Source organism: Otolemur garnettii, unplaced genomic scaffold (assembly GCF_000181295.1).
Source record: "Otolemur garnettii isolate 467f Iridium unplaced genomic scaffold, OtoGar3 scaffold00093, whole genome shotgun sequence".
NCBI classification, from domain to species: domain Eukaryota; kingdom Metazoa; phylum Chordata; class Mammalia; order Primates; family Galagidae; genus Otolemur; species Otolemur garnettii.
The window spans coordinates 5997400-6017498 of record NW_003852488.1 but is presented as its reverse complement, the minus strand read 5'-3'; the positions used below and the strand labels follow the sequence as shown (position 1 = coordinate 6017498).

Genomic DNA, 20099 nt, shown 5'->3' with positions numbered 1-20099 from the left:
AAAAAAAAAAAAAAAAAAGAAAAATGGAAAAGCAAGCATCCCATGCAATACTTTTTTTGAAACTAGTAGATGAACTGTTAGGCCTAGTGGACCTAGGCTAAGGCAGAAAGGTCTCAGGCCTAAGCTATAATGGAAAGATACCAGTTAACTCCTGGCAAATTTCCAGGCTGCAAGCTTTCAGAAAAATGAAATAAGTCTAGTTCACCCCCAAGATAAATGAGAAAGTACTAATTCATTTCTTGCTTCTAGTTTACTCCCAGTTTCATGGTTGCCTAACTCCCTGGGAAACAAATCAGAAGGCACCAGCTGTCCCTAGACTGACCTTTAAACGATACCAGGTGGGGAAAGTACTGAAACTAAGATGTACAGGAAAATATTAAATATTAGTTTTAGTAGAGGGAAAATATTAAAACAAAGATGCATGACATATGACTAACTGCAAAATTCTGCTTCTGTACACTGCTTGCTTGCTACCCTACCTGGATACACCTGGACAGCCTGTGTGCCAACCAGGATGCAGACCAAGGCTTTTTTAAAAACCCGACCCCTTAAGCACTCGGGGTTGCTCTCAGAAACCCCATGTTGGGACATTAAGGCAGTTGCCTGCTGGCTCTTCAATAAAAGGACTCCTCTTTAAATGTAACTTGTTTGGCAGTGTGGTTTTTGTGGAACTCCCGGGTATAACAGAACAACTACAGGCCCACATAAGAGAAAAACACAAATAAATTCAAGAAGGTGGAATTGGAGAGGGAGGTCAATAAGTTCCTACATAAAGGGTAAAAAGATAGGGGTATATGGAACACCACCTGGGTGAAGGACTCAACTACAACTAAGATATTACCTAATAAATGCAAACAACGTAACCTATTCATATGTAACCCTTATAGATATTAATTCAAAATTTTAAAAAGTGTCAACCCCCCCAAAAAACAAACAAAAACCCAATTTTTAAAACCCATTAACAAGATTGCGCTAAAATTAACCTCTGTACTATCTGTGATAAGTGGGTCAACAAAGCAAATTAATGATATAAGAAAATCCAAAAAGCCCAATCTCAACTATTATATAATTATTTACCTAAGAAATGCAGGTATTTTATTTTATTATTATTTTTGAGACAGTCTCACTTTGTCCCCTTTGGTAGAGTGCTGTGGCATCATAGCTCACAGCAACCTCAAACTCAAGCGATCCTTTTCCTCAACCTCCCAAGTAGCTGGGACTATAGGCGCCCACCACAACCCACCTCGGCCTCGTAAGTCCTAGCCACCATGCCCAGCCCAAACTCAGTTATTTTAGAATATTCATTTACATTCACAAACTGATGTCTTAATTACAAATCATCCCGAGGAGCTTTACTTAGCAAATCTCTGTAGTCTGTCTTACCTGAGTTACTACACGTTCTTTAGTTTCTTCAATTAAAAATATCTTTCTTTTGGCTCGACGCCCGTAGCTCAATGGTTAGGGCACTGGCCACATACCCTGGGGCTGGCAGGTTCAAACCTGGCTCAGACCTGCCAAACAACAATGACAACTACAACAACAATAACAAAAAAATAGCCAGCACAGCACTCTACTGAGGGCGACAAAGAGAGACTGTCTCAAAAAAAAAGAAAAAAAGAAAAAAAAAAAGTGAGGCCTTTTGGTGGGCATCTGTAGTCTCAGCTACTAGGGAGGCTAAAGTAAGAGAATCACTTACGTCTAAGAGTTTGAGGTTGTTGTTAGCTGGGACACCATGGCACTCTACCAAGGGTGACATGGTGAGACTATCTCAAAAAAAAAATTTTTTTTTTCTATAGGAACTCTCTAGTCCATTAATTTTTTCTTTCTTTTATTTATTTGTTAATTTTTTTTTTATTAAATCATAACAGTGTACATTAATACTATCATGGGGTACAGTGTACTGTTTCTGTATACAATTTGAAGTACTTTCATCCAACTGGTTAACATAGCTTTCATGTCTTTTTCTTAGTTATTGTGTTAAGACATTTATATTCTACATTTAGAGAGATTCACAAGTACCCTTATAGGATGAACCATAAGTGTGATCCTGTCAATCACCCTCCCCTCCCTCACCCCTCTTTATTTTTTTTGAGACAGAGTCTCACTTTGTCTCTCTCAGTAGAATACTGCAGTGTCACAGCTCACAGCAACCTCAAACTCTTGGACTTCAGTGATTCTCTTGCCTCAGCCTCCCAAATAGCTGGGATTACAGGCGCCTACCACAACCCCTGGCTATTTTTTTTGTTGCAGTTGTCATTGTTGTTTAGCTGGCTTGGGCGATTCCAACCCACCACCCTTGGTGCATGTGGCTGGTGCCATAATCACTGTGCTACTGGTGCTGAGCTGTCCATCAATTTTTTTAAAAACCTGATTATGTAGCCAGGTGTTGTGGTGGGTGTCTGTAGTCCCAGCTACTTGGGAGACTGAGGCAAGAGAATCGCTTAAGCCCAAGAGTTTGAGGTTGCTGTGAGCTGTGATGCTACAGCACTCTACTCAGGGCGACAAAGTGAGACTCTGACTCAAAATAAATATATATATATATATTTTTTTCTTTTCTTTCTATTACAAATGCAACACACATATATTTTAGAAATTTCAAACTGAGGTTTTAGAAGCCAAAATTTTTCTACTCAAAGATAAACGTGACTGGCAAATTCATAAACATCCTTTGGGAACTTTTCTGTGTGACTGTGTGTACAAGATTATGTGCTTACAAAAATGGGATTAAACAATCATTTACATTAATTTCTTAAACTTTCACATATTGTGACCGTATTTCCATATCTACCATAGTATCCACAGTATAAATAATGAGCTAGTCCTCTACTGTTGAACACGCAGGCATTATGAAATTTTTGCAACTATATACAGTGCTTCAATGAACATCCTTGTACATATACTACTTTTGTCCTTAGAAGATTAAAATATCTTCTGATTCTGCACACTGCATAAGTTTCATCTGTAGTTATAGCTGCTCCTTACCACTGACATCACTGCCTAAGCTCCACCTTCTGTCTAATGAGCATTAGAGCATTAGATGCTCACAGGAGCCTGAACCCTACTGTAAACTGAGCATGCAAGGGATCTAAGTGATGTGCTCCTTACAAGACTCTAATGCTTAATGATCTAAAGTGGGTCTAAGGCAGTGATGCTAGTGCCAGGGAGTGGCTGCAAATAACAGTTATCATTAGCAGAGAGGTCTGCACAGAGACCATAATAAACAAATTGCTTACAGACTCATATCAAAACTACTCCTAGGGGTGAGGGTAGGGGATGTCTTCTATGAAGCCCTGGTACCAAAAAGATTGTGGACTACTATTCCAATTCATCTTTCTCAATAATTTAGTACCTGTCTTGTTTCTCCCAAGTAATCTGAAATAACATGGTGTTGATATAATTTCAATGAACATAAAACACTTACTAGTTCAACTTTTTGGACAAAAATTCTTACCTTGCAATAACAGATTCAACTGGCATGATATCAGGCACATAATGGGCCATGGGGGAAACAAAGTGTCCATCTAGAATCTTACAGTCTGACTGCTCTTCAATCTAAAAGAAAATCAAAACTAAAATGTATACAGGTAGACTAAGATATCTTGGTCTATCATGAATAATTTCCTAATAAAAAGTTCTATTCAATTAAAATTATTTTTCAATGCCTACTACTATATCCTTTTTGCTCCCTCTCTGCCCCATGCTTTCTAAAAACACGATTCCTACCCACACACATTTTGTTCTTTTCTACACCCTTTGTTACGATTTAGTTGGGAAAATAAACTACAAATAAATCTCACTCATACATTGACATGCAATAACTTAAAATACTAGTTAAGAGAATTCAGCAACATTCAACCATATAAAATAATAATAAGAACAATTTACAAATTGCAAGAATAATTTACCATCATCAAATAAGAGTTGACATCAAGTATGTTGATATTTAAATCATTAGACATCAAATGGTTCAATATAAAATAATCTACTGGTATAATGAGTCACATCAACATAGTAAATAAGAAAAAAGTGATTTCTGCATATACAAGGTATTTGCTAACATTTAATACCTATACTTATGTTTCCCCTCAAATATATATAATTATTTATTTTAAAAACTCTGTTTCAGGGCATTAGTCAAAATTAAAAGTAACAGTAAACTACCATGTATTTTCATTAAAATCTGAAACAGAAATCCTTACTCGTGGTTGCTAAAATACCTTCAGCTTTTTTTAAAAAACACAAATTCTAGCCAATCGTGCAATTCTCATTTATTAAATAATCCACATTTTTTTATAACTAACTTAAAATAGTATTTATCATATACTAAATTTCCATAAACTTCTGCAAGTTATTTTCAATCCCTTATTAGATCTTATTAGCCTTTTATTTCTGTACCAATATCATGCTGTAGTGATACCTGCAGCTTTATAATATTCATTAATACATGACTGAACTAGTCTTTCCTTAGCACTCGTTTTCAGAGTATTCCTCAACTGATTGTCCTCTCATATATCTAACTCAAATTATTGTAAGATGCTTTTATGAATCTAAGTTCTAAACTAAATACTTTAATTGGACAGTTATTACATTTTAAAAAAATGCTTAAGGAGCATTAATAATGCTTCAGATTATTAAATTTTTAATAATCTTTCCATTTATTTATTTATTTAGAGACAAGAGTCTCAAGCTGTCCCCCTGGGTAGAGTGCTGTGGTGTCCCAGCTCACAGCAACCTCAAACTCTTGGGGTTAAGCAATTCTCTTGCCTTAGCCTCCCAAGTAGCTAGGACTAAAGGTGCCCGCCACATCACAGGGCTATTTTTTTTTGTTGTTGCAGTTGTCATTGTTGGTTTTGGCCCCCGGGGCTGCATTCAAACTCTCCAGCCTTGGTGTATATGTCCGGCGCCCTACACACTGAGCTATTGGCACTGCCCTCCTTTCCATTTTAGTCTTTTTTTGTGAATATTAGTATAGGTTTCAAGTTTTCTTATATACAAGGTGGCCATAAAGTTCATCTGCAACTCAAATAGTTAATCTGGACAAACTTTATAGCCATCCTGTATTTTAAAAGAATAAGTTTTTTGATAAAGGAACAGAAGAAATGAATACATTATTATTTAATAAAGGAGGCATAACAAACTACTATGGAAGAGAATAATAATTTAGCAGATAGCATTTGGATAGCTGACAATTTGGTAAGAAAAAGGAATTTTAGACCTACACATCATAATATACATATTAGAGATTTTAAAATTAAGCAAGCTATAGCTCAACAATAAAAAGATGAATAACTTAATTTAAAAACAAGCAAAGGGGCCAGGCGTGGTGGCTCACGCCTGTAATCCTAGCACTCTGGGAGGCCAAGGCAGGTAGATTGCCTGAGCTCACAGGTTCAAGACCACCCTGAGACAGAGCAAGACCCCTGTCTCTAAAAATAGATGGGTGTGTGGCTGGCACCTACAGTCACAGCTACTTGGGAGGCTGAGGCAAGAGAATCACTTGAGCCCAAGAGTTTGAGGTTGCTGTGAGCTATGATGTCTCAGCACTCTATCCTGGGCAACAGAGTGAGACTCTGTCTCCAAAAATAAATAAATAAATAAATAGAAATAAAATAAATAAACAAGCAAAGGATATGAAAACACATTTTTCCAAACAAGATATCCAAATGGCCTATAAGCACATGAAAAGATATTCAGTTTCATTGTCATTAGTGAAATGCTAGTCAAAACCACAATGAAATACATTTAGACCCACATGGATGGCTTGAACAAGTACAAATGTTGGCAAGAACATGGCAAAATTGGAACACTTATATACTGGTAGTAAAAATATAAAAATGGGGCAGTCACTTTGGAAAACAGTTTGACAATTAGTTCATCAAAAATTAAATAATTACCAGTGTACATACAAGAGAACTGAAAACATATTCACACAAAAAGTTGTACATGAATTTTCCTAGCAACATTATTACAATAGCCAAAAAAATGGAAGCATTACAAATACCCATTGACTTATGAACGGATAAACAAAATGTGGGATAACATGACAATGAATACCACAGAAAAGAATGAAGTTTTTATTGAATGATACAACATAAATAAACCTTCAAAACATGCTAAGTGAAAAAGCCAGACACAACTGGTCACACAGTGTATGATTCCATTTATAAGAAATGTCCAGAATAGGCAAATCCATGAACAGAAAGCAGATTAGCGATTGCCAGAAGGTGATAGGGGCAATAGGAAGTGACACTGAATAGGTACAGGGTTTCTTTTTAGGACTATGAAAATTTTCTGGAATTAGATAGTGACAAGGGAGATGGTCATACACATTGGTAAGATAATTAAGAAACGAATCAACTGTGTACTTTAAAAGGGTAAATTATATGGCATATAAATTATATCTCAATTTAAAAAAAAATAAGGGTGAAGGGTCTATAAGAATGTATTCTAAAATCTTAACAGTAATTCCCCTTTGGGAAGAAGATAGAATTAGGTGGTAGAAAGTGGCAGAGATTAAAGGAGACTTTTCATTTTTACTTTTTAGCCTGTAATTTTTAATAGAAAAAATAGAGAATATAGAAATATTTAACAAAATTTCAGAAGATACGAAGGGACAACTATGATGTAAAGGGAGGATTTTCAATTTATTCAATTTATAAAACACTGGCTTTTAACAGTGGAACTCTTTTGAAAAAAGAAATCTAAATATATGTAATACACAAGAAATACAGATAAAATTACTTTGGTTGAAGGGAAGTGAAGAATATATGAAGCCCATCCATTTTATTCCCTCTCCAACAATACCTCAAAGTATCCAATTACATAAACCTAGAAATATTATACAGAAAATCAGTTGGCTGCTTAAAAATCAAAATATAAAACATTCTTTTTTTCTCGAATTTTATGGCATTTTCTTTCTACCATTTTTGCAGCAATTAACTATATCTGATAACATTTTCCCTGGTACTATTTAACAGTTTTTTGCTAGTAACTCCTTACATGTTGATTCTCCAACTAGATTACTGCATTTTAATGCTTATTAGTCTTCTATAATATTGCATTATTTTCTTTAACTCTCCTAAGCATAAAGATATAAAATCAGACCTGGAAAGAGTCAGCCTAAATACTTTCCAATATTTGGTTAAGTACTAAATATATGCTCCCAAATATATATGAATATAGTTATTAAAAATACTCAGGGTACAAATAGTATTCTTTAAATGCTGGGCTTTAAATGAAAAATCCATACTTCACTCATGTTTTCATGTTTATTGTTATATTTCAACATATTTATGTTAAATTAGAATTTCTACAATTGTATTTCTTTTATTTGAATACCTTATCGATATATACTGGATAATCCTTTGAAACCAGATTCTGGCATCTTTCTCGATTTCCAATCACCTTTCTGAATTCAAAGAGTCTATTATGGGAAACAAGACAAAAAGGAAAACAATTCAACTTTTATATCATCTATTTTACCCATTATAATTGAGACTGAAGAATAGTAGTTAAAAATTAGCAAATCTAGTTCATAAGCCATTATTAAAATTTAATTTTGATGATTAAGAAAATATTAGACTGTTGCTTTTTGTCAAACTGGACACTTCTCTCAGAAAAATGTGAGGAACAACAGTGTTCAAAAAGTAATTAACACATATAAGACTCAAAATTAAAGGTATCAATCCTAAAAATGCATTTTCTTTAGGCCATATTTTTATATGAGCTACAGTGTAGTCCAGTTTTATAGCCATTACAAATTCAGCTCACCCAAGAAAACTCAGTCCCTGGATACCACATACAACTTTAATCAGCTTAATAATTATTGAAGTTAAAAATCTAGTTTATGGGCCATTGCTCACATCTGTAATCCTAGCACTCTGGGAGGCCAAGGTGGTTGGATCACTTGAGCTTGGGAGTTCGAGACCAGGTTGAGCAAGAGTGAGACCCTACTGCTAATGAAAATAGAAAAACTGAGGCAAGAGGATTGCTAGAGCCCAAGAACTTGAGGTTGCTATGAACTATAATGCCACAGCGTTCTACCCAGGGAGCCAGAGTGAGACACTATCTCAAAAAAAAAAAACAAACCCAAAACTTGATTTTATGTTTCTTTTTCTTTCTTTCTTTTTTTTTTCTTATTGAGACAGAGTCTCACTTTGACACCCTTAGTAGGTGCCGTAGTATCATAGCTCACAGCAACCTAAAATTTTTGAGCTCAAGCAACTCTGCCTCCTGAGTAGCTGGGACTACAGAAGTCTGACACCACACCCAGCGATTTTTAGAGATGGGGTTCTTTCTCTTTCTCAGGCTGGTCTCAAACACCTGAGCTCAAGTAATCCATCAGCCTAGGCCTTATTTTATGGTTCTAAGAGCTCTTTATTTTAATACCTGAATTATTTTTATAGTTGTCCAATTTTTGATGATATGGGCTAAAAATGAAGAGAAATGACTAAAAAGACTAAAGGAAATAATTATATTTTATATAGTTTAATTTGCTGGACAATCAGTCTGTATTTGAGCATAGAGGATTTTATAACAAATAAAATTTTAAATATTTACTAAAATAACAAATTCAGGACAGTATTTAAGAAAAAAAATGCTTACCTTTTGAGATCTTCTGGTCTTCCCCATCCTCTGATAAAAAGTTTTGTAAGGAGAAGTCTCCGATAAAGAACATCTAACTTGCTTACACCCATTAGTAGCAAACAAGCATCTGTGAAAACAAAATTTAAAAGAACCCTAAAATATTTTACTTATGAAGGCAGTAGGTCAATTTCCTAATCATTTCTTTGAATATTAAGTAAAATTAAAGACAGAGAAAATCCTTGAATGAATTCCTCTGGAAACAAGATAAAAGATTCAGAAAAAAAGAACTGAGTTGAAAGTAGAAAGATATACACTCTTGAACTTCATTAAACTATGAATTCCTCTAGGGTAGGAAGGATCTTCCCATCCTCAGTACAATGACTAAAAAGTACCCACTAACTGTTGGATGTCAGTAGCAGCGGATGATATTTATGAAGTACTATATTATCTGCCAGGAACTATTTTAAAACTACAGACATACACACACATTCTCTCCCTCCCTTTCTCTGTCTGTTTCTCTTGCTCTCTCATTTAAACTTGCCAACAGCTCTGAGGAAAGATTATCCCAAGGATATGGAAAGAAAAATAAGGCACAGAAAGGATGGATGATCTTTCCTAGTTACATAGCTAGTGGGAAACAGCTAATATTCAATCCCAGGCACACGGCTCAAGACCTAAATAATGCACTGCACTGCTTCTCCACTACACTATAGTGAATAATAACAAATTCCTGCTACTAATCGTATACCATTCATCTGCCTTTCTCAGATATTTCTAAAGGTTTTAAAATATCTACTTCCATCTTTTCACTCACTGATGGAAATGCAAATTTCCATTTTTCCATTTATCTAAACAGGGTAATCCTTGAACCTGAATCAGGTCTTTTTCACAAGTTAAAACTATACCATTAAACTTGGAAAGATAAGATTGAATATTAGCTCTGTTTTCCACTGTGTGACCTTGTATAAATCTCTGAAACTCCTGACTGAAAGCAGAGGAAATCTGTGCTCTTTTCTGTTATCCTTCTAACTCTTGTAAATTATATAAATTCTATATTGTTAGGACTTACATTCATATTCTTAGACCCAGAGGTTGTTGTATTTGATCATTACTAATCCTCTTGCAATAATTTATAAGTTAGAAGATAAAGAAACAAGATAGAAAATCAAAGAGAAATCAAAATAATTCTTTAAGAACAATAATAGATATTTTAGATGGGTTGATAACAAGAAGTTACCACAAATTAGAAAAAAGACACATCTCAAGCATGTAAGGAAAAAAAAAGAACATTTGATAAAAACAGCTTCCAGAATTATAAAAAAATTAAAGACTATACGGAAACATCCTTAACCTAATATAAGATATATAATAAAAATCTGCAGTAAACATATTTAGGCACATTTTCTTAGGACCTCTTGAGACCATGTGGTCTGGGCTATAGCTTACCCATACTTGGCTTAGAATAAACCTCTTTAAATTATATATATTTATAAGTAATGATAATTAATGATAAAACTTCAGATACACACTCTTTTTTTTTTTGAGATGTAGTCTCATTTTGTCACCTTCTGTAGAGTGCCATAGTGTCACAGCTCACAGCAACCTCAAACTCTTGGGCTCAAGTGGTTCTCTTGCCTCAGCCTCCCAAGGTGGGACTACAGGCTCCCTGCCCCCACAACGCCTGGCTATTTTTAGAAATAGGGTCTCACTCTATTTATTTTTTTGAGACAGAGTCTCAAGCTGTCCCCCTGGGTAGAATGCAGTGGCATCGTAGCTCACACCAACCTCCAACTTGGGCTCAAGTGATCCTCTTGCCTCAGTTTTTCTATTTTTAGAGATGGGGTCTCGCTCTTGCTCAGGCTGGTCTCCTGAGTTCAAGCAATCCACTAGCCTCGGCCTTCTCAGTAGCTGAAACTACTCACATGTGCTGCCACACCTGGCCACTTCTTATTTTTTTGTACAGACAGGGTCTCACCAATCATTCAATCAATCATGCCTATGTAATAAAACCCCAATGAAAACTCTGGATGTTAAGCATCAGTGGAACTTTCTGGTTATTGAACACCCTGACTCCAAAGGGAGAAAGTCATAGCAATTCCACATTGATTCCCATATCTTGCCTCATATGTCTCTTATTTGGGCTGTTCCTGAGTTAGATCCTTTATAATAACCTATAATTTTAAGTACAGCAGTTTCCTAAATTCTATGAGTCATTCTAGCAAATTATGGACTCACATGGCTCTTAGAAAAAAACCCTAAATTCATATACAGTTGTTTAGAAAGGTCAGTGGTCTGGAGACCTAGAAATGAGTATAAAGGACTGAGCCTTTAACTTGTGGGTTCTACACTAACTTTAGGAGGTTAGCATCAGAACTGAATTTAAAGTGCATCCATTTGGTGTGAAAATTGAAGAGTCAGTTCATTCTTTACCTGATTACTAAAGTTCTTACCTGATTACTAAAGTTCTTATTAGTGATATAATCCAAATAAAAGGCCAACTGTATGGATATATTCACAGGTTGGCAGAATTAAAGGAAATTCTGGGTGATGAATGATGATTTTAATTATTTTACTTGTTAAAATAGATAGTATTGCTGGATCTTTTATGTGTATTTATTAAAATGCAGTAGAACAGTAGAATGTTATTATAATGCAGGACTTTATCATGTTTTGCAAGTATTATAGGCCACTTACTCTCTTGACAGTGGCAGAAATGACCTAGGATTAATATCTTACTGTGTGACATTCATGGCATCAACAGCAATAAACAAACTACATGATAGTAAAAAAATAAAAAATACACTCCTTTTTTTTTTTTTTTTTTTTTAAAAAAAGACAAGAGTCTCACTTTGTTGCCCAGGTTACAATGCCATAGTATCTCAGTCTAGCTCACAGCAACTTCAAACTTCTGGGTTCAAGTGATCCTCTTGCCTCAGCCTCCTAAGTAGTTGGGACTACAGGCTCTGATACAACACATGGTTAATTTTTCTACTTTTAATACAGAGAGGGTCTCCCTCTTGTTCGGGCTGGTCCTGAACTCCTGAGGTCAAGTGATTTCCCACCTCAGCCTCCCAGAGTACTAGGATTACAGGAGCAAGCCACTGTGCCCAGCCTCAACACTCATGCATTCCAAATCTAAGGCCATCATATTCCTTATATTCCTTGCTATCTTTAGTTGCCAATAAACAACTAACAAACAAGGAACAAAAAGCAAATCAAACACATGTATCTTTTATTATAAATTTGGGTCTGGAGTTTGGGGTTATACAAATCTTCTTAAATCCCATTTCAGCCCCAAGAACAACCTAAAAGGGGTTTTCTAGAACTCTTTAAACATGTAGGTCTTTCTGAGAAGAGCTGGCTTGATTCAGGGCCACCACAAACAGATTATGATGCAAGCTGAGAGTAAAGGTAACTCCAATTTACCAAAAGGAGGCACTATCTGGAGACATGCCAGGTACTTAAAGTTCCCACATTAGGCTGGACTGACAACAATTAATTTCTCCAGAAACAGGACCCACTTTTGATGTGTGTCAAGCCAAACTGACACAACTGTCATCCATGTTTTTATGTAGTCAATGTGAGAGGCAAAAACAAAGTGAAACAGAAATAGAAGTTCCACCACGGTGCCAAGGAATGAAACATCTTTCCTAGAAAAGAGTTCTATTTATTGCTAAAGTGGCACTCACCATCTATTATGCCATCTAGGACTTTTAATCTCCTATCACTCTGGTACCTAAGTTTTATGTTGATATATATCTCAAAGGCATAAATGAAGTTTTTAAAAATACCACCAACTACACAAATTTAATCCCCCACCAAAAAGAGAGAGCTAATTTTTTATCTTGTACTTAACTTTTACATTTCTATCCAAGTTTAAGTTAGCTAAAGATACCTCAGATATCCCCTTTTAAGATCTGCAACAAATTTAATTCTTTTTAATCTTACACTGAAGAAGAGTAAGCAAATAGGAAGTTTGTTTATTTGTTTGGGAGGGGTGTAGACATCTATTCAAGGCAGTCATCTAAAGAAAACCAGCCAATGGATTGTCTCATACGCTTGTGTGAAAGAAACATTGAGGAAATGATCTAATCTCTTTTCAAAATTAGCTCTTCTTTTTCCATGGGCTTTAGAAATATTTGTATGTTTAAGAAAGATGACAGAAAATAAAATATATGTATATATTTTAATGTTTACTTTGGATGCTACGTGTGTGTGTTCCTAAGAAACATTTTTTCCCCATTGATACAATACACAGAGCTTTTTTAGATTTTACCAGCTGTACATGTACTCATTCCATGTGCTTCTGTGGTCTGAAGTCATCACTTGGAGGTAGCAATGGAAAAAAGCAGTGTCAGAAGACCAAGGCTCCTCCATTGGGTAAGTGACCTTGAGTAAGTCACCTTGATCTATAAACAGGAAGTAATGCCTGGCCTAATACATAATATCAAATTATTATATTCCATTTACATAAAAACTGAATACCTGTTTTGATATTTTTATTTATTTTTTAAACAGGGTGTTGTTCTGTTGCCATTGCTAGAGTATCATGGCATCATTATTACTAACTGCAACCTCAAATTCCTGGGTTCAAGCCATCCTCCTTCCTCAGCCTCCCAAGTAGCTAGGTGAAACTAGAGGGACACACTAGCATGCTGGGCTAAGTTTTTCTTTTTTGTAGAAATGGGACCTCACTATTGGGCAGGTGAGTCTCAGTTGTGGGCTCAAGAGATCCTCCTACCTTGATCCTCCCACCTCAGCCTCCCAAAATATACAGTTACAGGTGTGAGACCCATGCCTGGCCTCTGTTTTGGTATTTTTAAAGAGATACAGGGAAAGATTCTTCTTGCCATACTTTTCACAGGAAGCCTGGTGGTAAAGAGCACACAGGCTTTATAGTCAGGAGCCCTATGTTTCTTGAATTCTAGCTCTCTTGTTAGTTAATATTACCCTAGGATCCTAGACAACTTACTAAATCTCCTTGCTTACTTGAGACCTCAGAGGATTGTTGTAGGGATGAAATGAAGTAATGAAATAAGCATTCACCTAATATATACTTACCTAGCAACCATTCTGCTTAGTGTAATACTGGTTAAAAGTTCCTCTGTCGGCTCGGCGCCTGTGGCTCAAGCCGCTAAGGCGCCAGCCACATACATCTAAGGTGGCAGGTTCGAATCCCCAGCCCGGGCCGCCAAACAACAATGATGGCTGCAACCAAAAAATGGCCAGGCGTTGTGGTGGGCACCTGTAGTCCCAGCTACTTGGGAGGTTGAGGCAGGAGACTCGCTTGAGCCCAGGAGTTGGAGGTTGCTGTGAGCGTGATGCCATGGCACTCTACCCAGGGGGATAGCTTGAGGCTCCGTCTCAAAAAAAAAAAAAAAAAGGTTCCTCTGTCCACTATAGTATATGTGCCATACACTGCTATCCTCTATGGAACAAAACACTACAATATAGTAAAGCAACATTATTGCAAGAAAATACTAAATTTTATACTTATGTATCTTCTCGCAACCAATTATAGGAATCTGACATGTTTTGAGAGCTTACACATGACTTTGCAAGACTAATCCAAGTATAAAATATCAGCTCTGGATTCAGAAGATAATTTTTAACTAGTAGAAAACACATTTCTAGTCTGTCTGTTACCAGATTGACTACACCCAAAGTCACAAATGAGACAAAGATCAGAGGTGATGGCGCATACCACACAGTGTGTAACTATTTCTAAGACCTATCATAGGGTAAGTGCTCATAAATATTAGTTGAAAAGATTGTGTTTGGGTCCCAATGCTGCATTTCCACACCAAGTGACTCTTAGTTAACTTCTCTGGACCTTAGTTTTGAGTAAAATGGAAGTGTCTGCTTTACCTATCTCGTGATAGTTATCAAATGAAACCACATGATAATGTATCTAGCGCTAATAAAAGGGTAATTTATAAATACATAATGCCTACCACCACCAATTAGCCCATAAGCCTAATTGTAGTGATATTAACGTGTAATCTCCAGGAAAGAAACAGCATCGGAAAAAACTATATTGAGTGAAAAAACTCAATATATTTTCTAAAAATATCCATCTTCCCTGTGATGAAAGGAGCTGGTCGTTCCTAATCAGGTGTTGTGGCTTTCTATTTTAACTCCCAGTTCACAAGAACAGGCTCCATGGAATAACACTTTACTACAAGACGGAGAGAACTACCACCACCACCACCCCCACAGAGAATGCGGTTGGCGGTGAGGTGAGGAAGGATGGGGACCTTCAGTTCTGGTTCTCACAAGCACTACAGGTAAGGCGCCTTTGTAGTTAGCCGAGATAAAGGAGAGTTCGCAGCAACGGGGAAAAGGGACTGACCTCCCGCCTCTCCCCGGCCAGAGTGTGCTCCAGACGCCAGCCTCGTCTCCCACCAGCACCTTCGTCTTCATCCAGGCCCCGCGCATCTCCCGCCAAGCCCTGAGCACCCAGCCCCTGCCTCCCGGCACGTACACAGCTGCGCGCTCAGAAGCGCGGAAAACGCGACCTGGGCCGGCTACTTACTGGTAGCTGGGAGGACGCCTGCGGTCGGGCAGTCCAGGCCTCCCAGCACTACTGCTCTCGGGGATCCAGGGACTCGACTTTCGTCCGAGCCCCAGCCACAACAACCGTAGACTTTGCAGGAACCGTGGTGCGAGGGACGCCGGACTAGCAAGCTGAGCAAAGAGGACGAGCCTGGGACTCGACGGCCGTTTGGACCCGCCCCCGAGTCCTCCTCAACCCCACCCACCTCAGGCTGTGAGGCGCGGACCGAGGGAGGAGGCCCCGGACACAGAGCCCCGCCCCCTACCCCTTCTAGCCCTGTGCGGCCGGACCTGCTGCGTGACCCCGCCTCTGACCCGGGGACGCCCCGCCCACTTCTGGCGTCCGCATGCGCACGCGCACTTGCCGGCCGGTTTTGACAGCTTCAAGGTTCCCGGGATGGGAGGAAGCAGGTGTCGCGAGAGTTAATCGCTTGAAGCTTTGTGGGGCCTGTAACCAAGGCTAGTCTGGGGATGGAGGAAGAACAGGAGCCACTTTTAGGCGACCGCACACCCGGAAGCAGGTGAGCAGTTTCTGGTGAAAGCATCCGTCACTCTTCTGCCCTGTTCGGACTGACTCCTTTCTGGGAGTCAGGCTCACAGAGCCGAACCCTCACGGCCAGAGTGGTTCCATTGCGGCAGGAGCCGGAGGCCGATCGTGCGAACCCAGGATATTCACTCCCAGTTGCGGAGAAAGGGAGTCTAGTCCTGCGGACCAGTGATGGTTCGAGTTGATGGTGCTAGGAAATCCACGCTGCCTCTTTAACTTATCCTGTAACAAAATTGCAGCAGCCGAGCTACTGCATTCTGTATCAACTACCGGTATAGCTGATGACTTTCCACATTTCACAAAAGTTCCAAAATTATTATTTTAATCAATACTTGAAGATAACAGTCTTAGCAATGACCTACCTGATTGCTTGATAACTTTGTAAATAGATCTATCTAAAATGGGCTCAAATGTACAAATAAAAACTAATTTTTAGGAATAATGTGTTGACATTTTGAGCCTTATAATTTCGATTATTTTGATCCTAGTTTATGGGCAGTGATTCTTAAATGTTTGCACTTTGTCTCACTATACAGTTATGTATTTTTACCTTTAGGAAAACAGAATTAAAATATTATTTTACTTGAAACAGGTATAATAATTTTATCAACTAAAGTAACCAGTAATACATAGTTAAATCTCATCTGTCTACTACCATGTTAATTTTTACTAATTTGTCCTTTTAATCACCTAACCTTTTTTTTTTTTTGCAGTTTTTGGCCAGGGCTGGGTTTGAACCCACCACCTCTGGCCTTTGGGGCCGGTGCCCTACCTCTTTGAGCCACAGGCATCACCCCAATCACCAAACAAGGGCAACATAGTGAGATTCTGTCTCAAAAAAAAAAAAAAGAAAGAAAACCCAAAAAACTGTCATTTTATCTTTCCCCTTAATAAATTCAGAATTTATTTTTGCAACTATAGTACCGATACCTACCCTAGTCTTCTTGTACTGGATCATGTCTTGTACTAGATCGATTGAACCTAATTATGGCACTTTTAAAATTCATTCCTGCTAAATTTTTATCTTATTTTGGTGATTAACTCACCCAAGTATATTGTGTATGCCTCTTTTTAAGCCAGTCAAATTTAGCAGTTGTGGGTTGTACACATATACCAATGTTAGTGATGCTTCTGATAAACCACTAGCGTTGGACCAGCTTCCCCGTCATTTGGAGTATTTCAGTTTGGAATGTTTCACTCAGGGAATGTTGAACAATATAAAGCCCTGTAACACTGCAATTTTACTTGAAGGAAAATCTTAAATGGAAAACCAATAGCAGATTACAGCAGTGAAAATGAAAAGGAATCAAAAAATGTTGAACAAATCACTTTGGAAGTGTAGCATTCTTTTTTGTACTGTGGTGATCAAGAAAGATGCCTCTAGAATTTCAGGCTTAGCCATGTGACATATTTGTATGAATCATCAAAGTTAAGAAAATGTAATAAATATGGTAACTTGATTGTAGGACAATTGTATTCTCCTATTTTTCTATTTTCTCCAAGGAGGTAGAAAGATAAATTTATTCACCTTAATTATACTTTTTGAATTAAAAATAAGGAAGAAGCAAAATGTTTTATAATAAACACCTGTATATCCTGTCACTGTTAGTCTTTTCCACACTTCTCATATTTCTTTCCACACACACATTAATGCAACACATTCCCATTCCTATTTTGCCAAGCTACCCAAAAGTAGGTTGCAGACCTTGTGACATTTAATCCAAATACTTTATTGTAGTCTGCATCTCCCTAGAACAAAGAAATTCTTTTACACAACTCCACTGCTGTTACTACAACTAGAAATACAGTACCAATTCAAGAATATCATGCAACATATAGTATATTACAGTTTTTTCCAATTATCCCAGAAATGTACTTTATATTCTAAAAAAAGAAAAAAGCCAAGTATGCTTTGGTTGTTATGTCTTTTTATTTTATGTTATGTTATTATTTATTTATTTATTTTTTGAGACTTTCTTGCCCTCAAAGAGTGCAGTGATGTCATAGCTCACAGCAACCTCAAACTCTTGGGCTGACGTGATTCTCTTGCCTCAGCCTCTCAAGTAGCTGGGACTACAGGCACCCGCCAAAATACCCAGCCATTTTTAGAGACGAGGTCTCGCTCTTGCTCAGGCTGGTCTTGAGCTCATGAGCTCAGGCAGTTCACCTGCCTCGGCCTCGCAGAGTGCTAGGATTATAGGCATGAGGCCTTGGGGTCTCACTCTTGCTCAGGCTGGTCTCTAAATCTTTTTAGACTCCCTCAACCTAAAATTGTTAGTGCAAAGATGTGTGTGCCTCTTTTTAAGCTAGTCAAATTTAGCAGTCATGGGTTGTACAGCTCCTTTAAGAAGTCTAGGTCAGTTTTTCTGCAAAGCTTCACATACTCTGGATTTATGAACTGTTTATTGCTGAACAGATCCTACTCAAACATTTCAGGCAAGACTGTCACATGGATTATGTGGAGAACATCCACATCAGGAGATACAGGATGCAAGGCCAAGATTGACCAGTGTTAAGAGAATCGCTGCTATGTCTCTTAATTATAAAGGTTCATATTCTATTTTGTGATTAGTAAGTAGACAGTGGCATGATAATTTGAGACCCTTTGACTATCCTGTCCTCAACAACGTTTCAACTAGTTGTTTTAGCATACATTGATGATCCTTACTTTCATCCACTATAACATGGAAAATGGGCATTAAATTATGATTTTCTGATTGTCTCTTCAAAATTTATTATTTGTTATTAAAAGAAGATTTTTGACTGAGCTTCAGATCAAGTTGAAGTCACTCAAGTTAAGTTTTTTCAGAATCAAATAATTTCCTTCTTAATTCACCAACTTAGGTAAGATCTAAGCAAAATAGTAACGGTTATTTGAAAATTTTTAGGCTGATTTTAATGGTAGCTCTTATTAAGTGATTATAAGCTTAATTTGTGATCTCCAAAAAATAATGAGTTCATTAAAAATATAATACTAATCTGTTACCTTAAAATGATACCAGTGCTATGGTATTAAGTGGTATCAAGCATACTTTTTACTAGTATGTAATTATCTGCATTGTGTTTCCACATACTGACATATTGACATCAAAGTATGGGCATCTGGGGTTCTTGCATTTTTTCAGATATGCTACATTATGATTAAAGATCTGTTTATGTGGAATAGCATATATAGTGTTAAGCACTTGGAATATATTACATCATGAACTAGTAAATACTTGCTACATAGCAGATCAAAAAAATGTTACTTCTCTTTTTTTTCTTTCCTCTCTCTCATGGCCAACCACATCACATTTGAAAAAGAGTTCTCTTGGGCGGTGCCTGTGGCTCAATGAGTAGGGCACCGGCTCCATATGCTGAGGGTGGTGGGTTCAGACCCAGCCCTGGCCAAATGGCAACAAAAAATAGCTGGGCGTTGTGGTACACGCCTGTTGTCCCAGCTACTCAGGAGGCTGAGGCAAGAGAATCACTTAAGCCCAGGAGTTGGAGGTTGCTGTGAGCTGTGTATGGCCACAGCACTCTACGAAGGGCGATAAAGTGAGACTCTGGCTCTACAAACAAAAAGAAAAAGAGTTCTCTTTCTCTCTCTTTTTTTTTTTTTTTTTTTTTTTTTTTTGAGGTAGAATCTCACTTTGTTGCTCTGGGTAGAGTGTTGTGGCATCACAGCTTACAGCAACCTCAAACTCTTGGGCTCAAGTGGTCCTCTTGCCTCAGCCTCCCAAGCAGCGGGAACTACAGGTGCCTGCCACAACACCTGGCTAGTTTTTAGAAAAGGGGTCTTGGTCTTGCTCAGGCTAGTCTCAAACTTCTGAGCTCTCAGCCTCCCAGAATGCTAGGATTATAGGTGTGAGCCACTGTGCCCAGCCAAAAAGTTCCTTTTTTGAAGACTGATTTGACAATTCTAAGGTTTATTTTAGGAAGTAATCTTGGAACATAAAGCATTTTGTCTGTTATGCATATCTCAATTAATTGAAAATATAACGCTCACATTAAGGTCAATTTGTTAACTTTGTGTGTATATGTGAAGATGTAATGAGTACAAACATTCATGTATCTCCTATTGGAGGTGTGACATCTAGTTAGTCCAGGCTTATTCAAAAGATCAACTTTATCTGGAAGGTTGTGGTCTCTCTTTGGTCTGAGTATGCTAATAGAATTTATCTGGTAATCCATGTTGGAGCAAAAGCAACTATTACAGGAGGTCCCAGGGATAGGAATGTCTTAGGTCACATCTCACCTTCCTGGTCTTTCATCTATATTCATTTTGCTGAAGTACCCATCCAAACAGCTTCCTGTAGCATGGTTTATTTGTTGTTATCATGTAGAGGAGTGTTTTTCAATCTTTTTTTATATCATGGCACACCTATAGGTTTAATCTATAGTTAAACTTCTGCAGCACACTTAAATTATG

The 20099-nt window shown here is 37.5% G+C and overlaps 2 protein-coding genes across 3 annotated transcripts in view; one reads left to right on the top strand and one right to left on the bottom strand.

Moving 5' to 3' along the window:
• The window catches only part of ABHD18 (abhydrolase domain containing 18), a 49018-nt gene extending 33725 nt beyond the window's left edge, over positions 1–15293 (bottom strand). Inside the window, exons 1-4 of one of the 2 annotated variants that reach the window (XM_012808735.2) lie at positions 15122–15293; positions 8605–8713; positions 7339–7423; positions 3452–3552 (exon numbers count right to left, since the gene is read on the bottom strand). In XM_012808735.2, the coding sequence (XP_012664189.1) occupies positions 3452–3552; positions 7339–7423; positions 8605–8696 (278 nt within the window). In that variant the 5' untranslated portion in view covers positions 8697–8713; positions 15122–15293. Of the gene's footprint in view, positions 1–1383; positions 1496–3451; positions 3553–7338; positions 7424–8604; positions 8714–15121 lie in introns of those variants that run through there. The other variant, XM_023516573.1, reaches the window with a different exon arrangement.
• A 196-nt stretch (positions 15294–15489) lies between these two features.
• Positions 15490–20099, top strand: part of MFSD8 (major facilitator superfamily domain containing 8) — a 39423-nt gene continuing 34813 nt past the window's right edge. Inside the window, exon 1 of the mRNA XM_023516571.1 lies at positions 15490–15662. Within this exon, the coding sequence (XP_023372339.1) occupies positions 15613–15662 (50 nt within the window). The 5' untranslated portion in view covers positions 15490–15612. The remainder of the gene's footprint in view (positions 15663–20099) is intronic.